Raw genomic sequence first — 3645 nt, forward strand, 5'->3', positions numbered from 1 at the left:
TTCTAATTAGCTAATATAAATATTTTTTCTAAGCTCTTTTTTGTTTTTTTTTGGATATTAAGGGAGGTAGATGGGCCTTATACAATAATAGGAAAAAAAATACATAAAAGGGCACATAAGTCCCATTAGTGATGATTAAATTTAAAATCTCTTGGTTTCAAGTCAATGCCTTATGTTTCTGCACTAAGATTCCTCGTGTTTTTTTGCCTTATACATATGTGTATATTTTGCTGTAAAACAATTTTTCTTGACCATATACGTGATGATTTCACAAGTGCTGGTAAATTCTGAAACAACAAGGCGCATGACCATAAAATAATGGAAAATCATATAAGAGAAACACAAAATATAAGAAAAATACATATCCCCAGGAAAAAGAAAAAACACAGAGAGAGAGGGAGAGCCGAGAGAGGCCAACAGAAAATTGACATGATATTTCCATTTCAATCAAAAGAATGTGATAACAGTTACTTTTGATCGTAAACATTATACCTATTTGGCGAAAAGAATTATAATATCAAAATAATTATTGCAATGAATTGATCAATTGGAAGAGCAAAAACCCGAATCACGAATTACAAACAAAATGAATTTATGAAGAGGAACAAATAGCAATCTTCTAACACTTGGGAAGATCTTTCGGTGGAGGGGGCAGCGTAGTAGCGGGAGTAGGGCCATTCTCAACCACGAAGGCGGTGGCCAAACCCAGCGGCAGGTGGACGTCCAGATGACAATGCATGATCCATACGCCTTTACCAAACAGGATTATACAAATTAGTCAATTAGGAAAAAGTCGGACCAAGAAATTTCATTATAGTGAAATTAATCTAAGAGAGTACCAGAATATTAGTTCTACATACGTACCTGGATTATCAGCTGTGAATCTGATGGCAGCCCATCCTCCGACCGGCACTCCAATGGTGTTGCGGATTTGCGGGTCAATGAGGTTAAATTTCTTACGATCTGTTCTGGGGTTGAAGTTGCCAAACCCTTGTGCGAGCACGTGGAAATTGAACCCGTGGAGGTGCATCGGGTGGTTCTCGAGCGTAATCAGGGATGTGTCTTGCAGTATCATCTCTACTGTCGCATTGAACTTCACCTTCTTCACGCTGGTCCTCTTGGGAGCGAACAAGAGAGCCGTGTTGTTGCTGTTGGTCGTGTTCGTATAGTCAAACTTCACTGGCGGCTTGTTCGGGAAGTCGGTGGTGTAGATCCCTTTCACGTTGAAAAAGAATGCCTCTAGCATGGATAACTTGGTAGGGAACTGGAAGGAGTGGTTGTTCATGCTAGCAGAGAACTTCTGCCCATTCTGTCCCCCACAAGTCCGGTTCTTTTCACAAGGCTCGAGCCCCAGTCCAACAGTCACGTACATGTGCTCATCAACATCGCGTGGCACTGGCACCCAGTGGGGGGCGCCTATGAGGCTGGTCAGATTGCTGTTGAGCTTGTGGGCTGTGGCTGTGTCGTTCAAGGGCGGAAGAACGGGCATCTTAGGAGACGCTGATGTTGACAGTGCATTCTCGTAAACCATGATCCCTCTTGTTGTGCTGTTATTGATTGGCACATTGGGTGCACTGGCATAAGGACGGGCCGCCATATAGTAGGCTCCCGGGGCCTGGTTGGCAGTTAGGAGGACGTCGGTTGTCTGGCCCGGAGCCAGGAGCATGACGTCGGTGACATAAGGTTTTGTGTACGAAGCGTCCACAGCGACCACGGTCATCTTGTGGTCGGCTATCTTGAAGAAAAGCTGGTTATTGAGCGCAGCGTTGATTATGCGCAGCAGGTAGGTCTTTCCTTGCTGCACCTTCAACTTATAGGTATCGTTTTGAGAGCAATTGTACAGGTTGCCGGGCCTTCCGTTGATCGTATAGGCATCAGAATTGTTCGGTGCTGCGCCGGTTGCCAGAGCTTGGTTCTCAACATCGATGACATTGGCGTTCCACCACTCCCCTGTGTTGACACACAGTTTTTTTTTTTAATCATCATCTCCTTAAATACGATAACATACAGTGAAGCTCAATTTCCATAGTCCAATTTGACGAGAAGTTATTACACGTACCCAGAAGAATAGGAACTTCTCTGTGAGGCTTAGGGAATGGGTACTTGTGGCCCGATCTAGGACGGATGACCAGCGCCCCATACACAGTTGCTCGGAGCCACGACACATGAGCATGCCACCAAAGGGTTCCCTCCTGCTTCGTGATCGTGAATCTGTATGTGTAGCTCGTTCCTGGACGGATCGGGCACTGGGTCACGTAAGAGGGTCCATCCGCCCAGCCAGTCATCAGTTGAAGCACTCCATGCCTACGTAAGAAAAAAGGTACGAAATCGATTTCCATTTCAATAATTTTCGGGCAAAACTGGAATTTTTTTTGTTCCAGAGATGAACAAGAGACTAACGAATATTCACTGACATTAATTATGTTACTAATCATAGGACTCGATAAAAATCATAATCGTCTGATTAGGTGAATAGGACACATGATTATTATTATTATTTTATTGGGTTTCCCGTGAAGGGACTCATGATAATTAATTAAAACAGTAGAAGAAATTGATGGGTTCTGGAATAAGTCACATTTCTTTTAGAAGAAATATCCAATTAATCGATCGATTAATTAATTAATTACCAGTGGATGGTGACGTTGTAAGGGGACTCGTTGATGACGTGAACGTGAAGGCTGTCACCTTCCCTTACACGGATGGTTGGACCGGGCAGGCTCCCGTTCACCGCCGTTATCACTGTCTGGTGGCACAACTTACTCACCGTTAAGTATTTCACCTGCGCGTACAACATTATACAATTTTCATTTCACATATACTACATTCAATTATTTATTCATTTATGGACATTATAATCTTTTATATATCCACAAAAAAGGAGAAGAAAATGAGAATGGATCATAAATCCCCGATAACGAACGTTAGACGGTGTCTGGTGCATATATATACATGAAGACCGAGGGTTATCACAAGGCCCGGGTTCATATGTATATATAGCCCGACACTATGGAGACAAGTACGTTACATTGGAAATATAAGATATGATCAAAATACAAAAATTCGCTTACATGAAAGGTGTGTTCTACGATAACCGCAGAAGCGGTCGATGAAAGCGCCAGAAGCGTTAGAGCGCACGCTATTGCAAACTCGAGCCTGGCCATTGTTATGGGAGAAGATTTCGAGCCCCACAATGGTTGACAAACGATGAGCAAGAAGGAAGAGAAGAGCTTTAATTTGTGGGAAAGAATGGACTTTGTCTCTCTGAGATTTGTCTTTGTATCTGAGTGCCATGCCCGAGCCTTATATATATATATATACCATCAGGGGAGAAGCCTCTTTCAAACTGTTCCAAATGTGACTTATTCCAACCGTGCAAAAAATTAATATCATCGTCCCAAGATAATGAATTCGTCTATATATATATATAATTAGACTTTATATATATATATATATATAAAGAAGACTTCTATATTTCCATGGTGAGTGCACGAGGTGTTCTTCGTCTATTCCAGCTAAGATGCCGGGGCTTATGCTTCAGCTTTACCCTTATGACTATGAAGTGCTTCCAATAAATTTAAGGCTTGCATAATACTGGTAAAGTTCATCCATAGTTGATAAATCATTATATGACAATACAATTTG

The 3645-nt window shown here is 42.1% G+C and overlaps 1 protein-coding gene across 1 annotated transcript; it reads right to left on the reverse strand.

Annotated features, from left to right (window-relative positions):
• Positions 1–411: 411 nt before the first annotated feature.
• Positions 412–3270, reverse strand: LOC116209617 (laccase-7-like). The gene is made up of 5 exons (XM_031543316.1): positions 3072–3270; positions 2631–2782; positions 2060–2304; positions 865–1950; positions 412–750 (listed from the first exon to the last, which is right to left on the reverse strand). The coding sequence occupies exons 1-5, from the start codon at positions 3162–3164 to the stop codon at positions 620–622; spliced, it is 1707 nt and encodes a 568-aa protein (XP_031399176.1). The 5' UTR covers positions 3165–3270; the 3' UTR covers positions 412–619.
• Between the last annotated feature and the right edge of the window lie 375 nt (positions 3271–3645).

The sequence above is a fragment of the Punica granatum genome, chromosome 5, assembly GCF_007655135.1.
Source record: "Punica granatum isolate Tunisia-2019 chromosome 5, ASM765513v2, whole genome shotgun sequence".
Classification (NCBI taxonomy): domain Eukaryota; kingdom Viridiplantae; phylum Streptophyta; class Magnoliopsida; order Myrtales; family Lythraceae; genus Punica; species Punica granatum.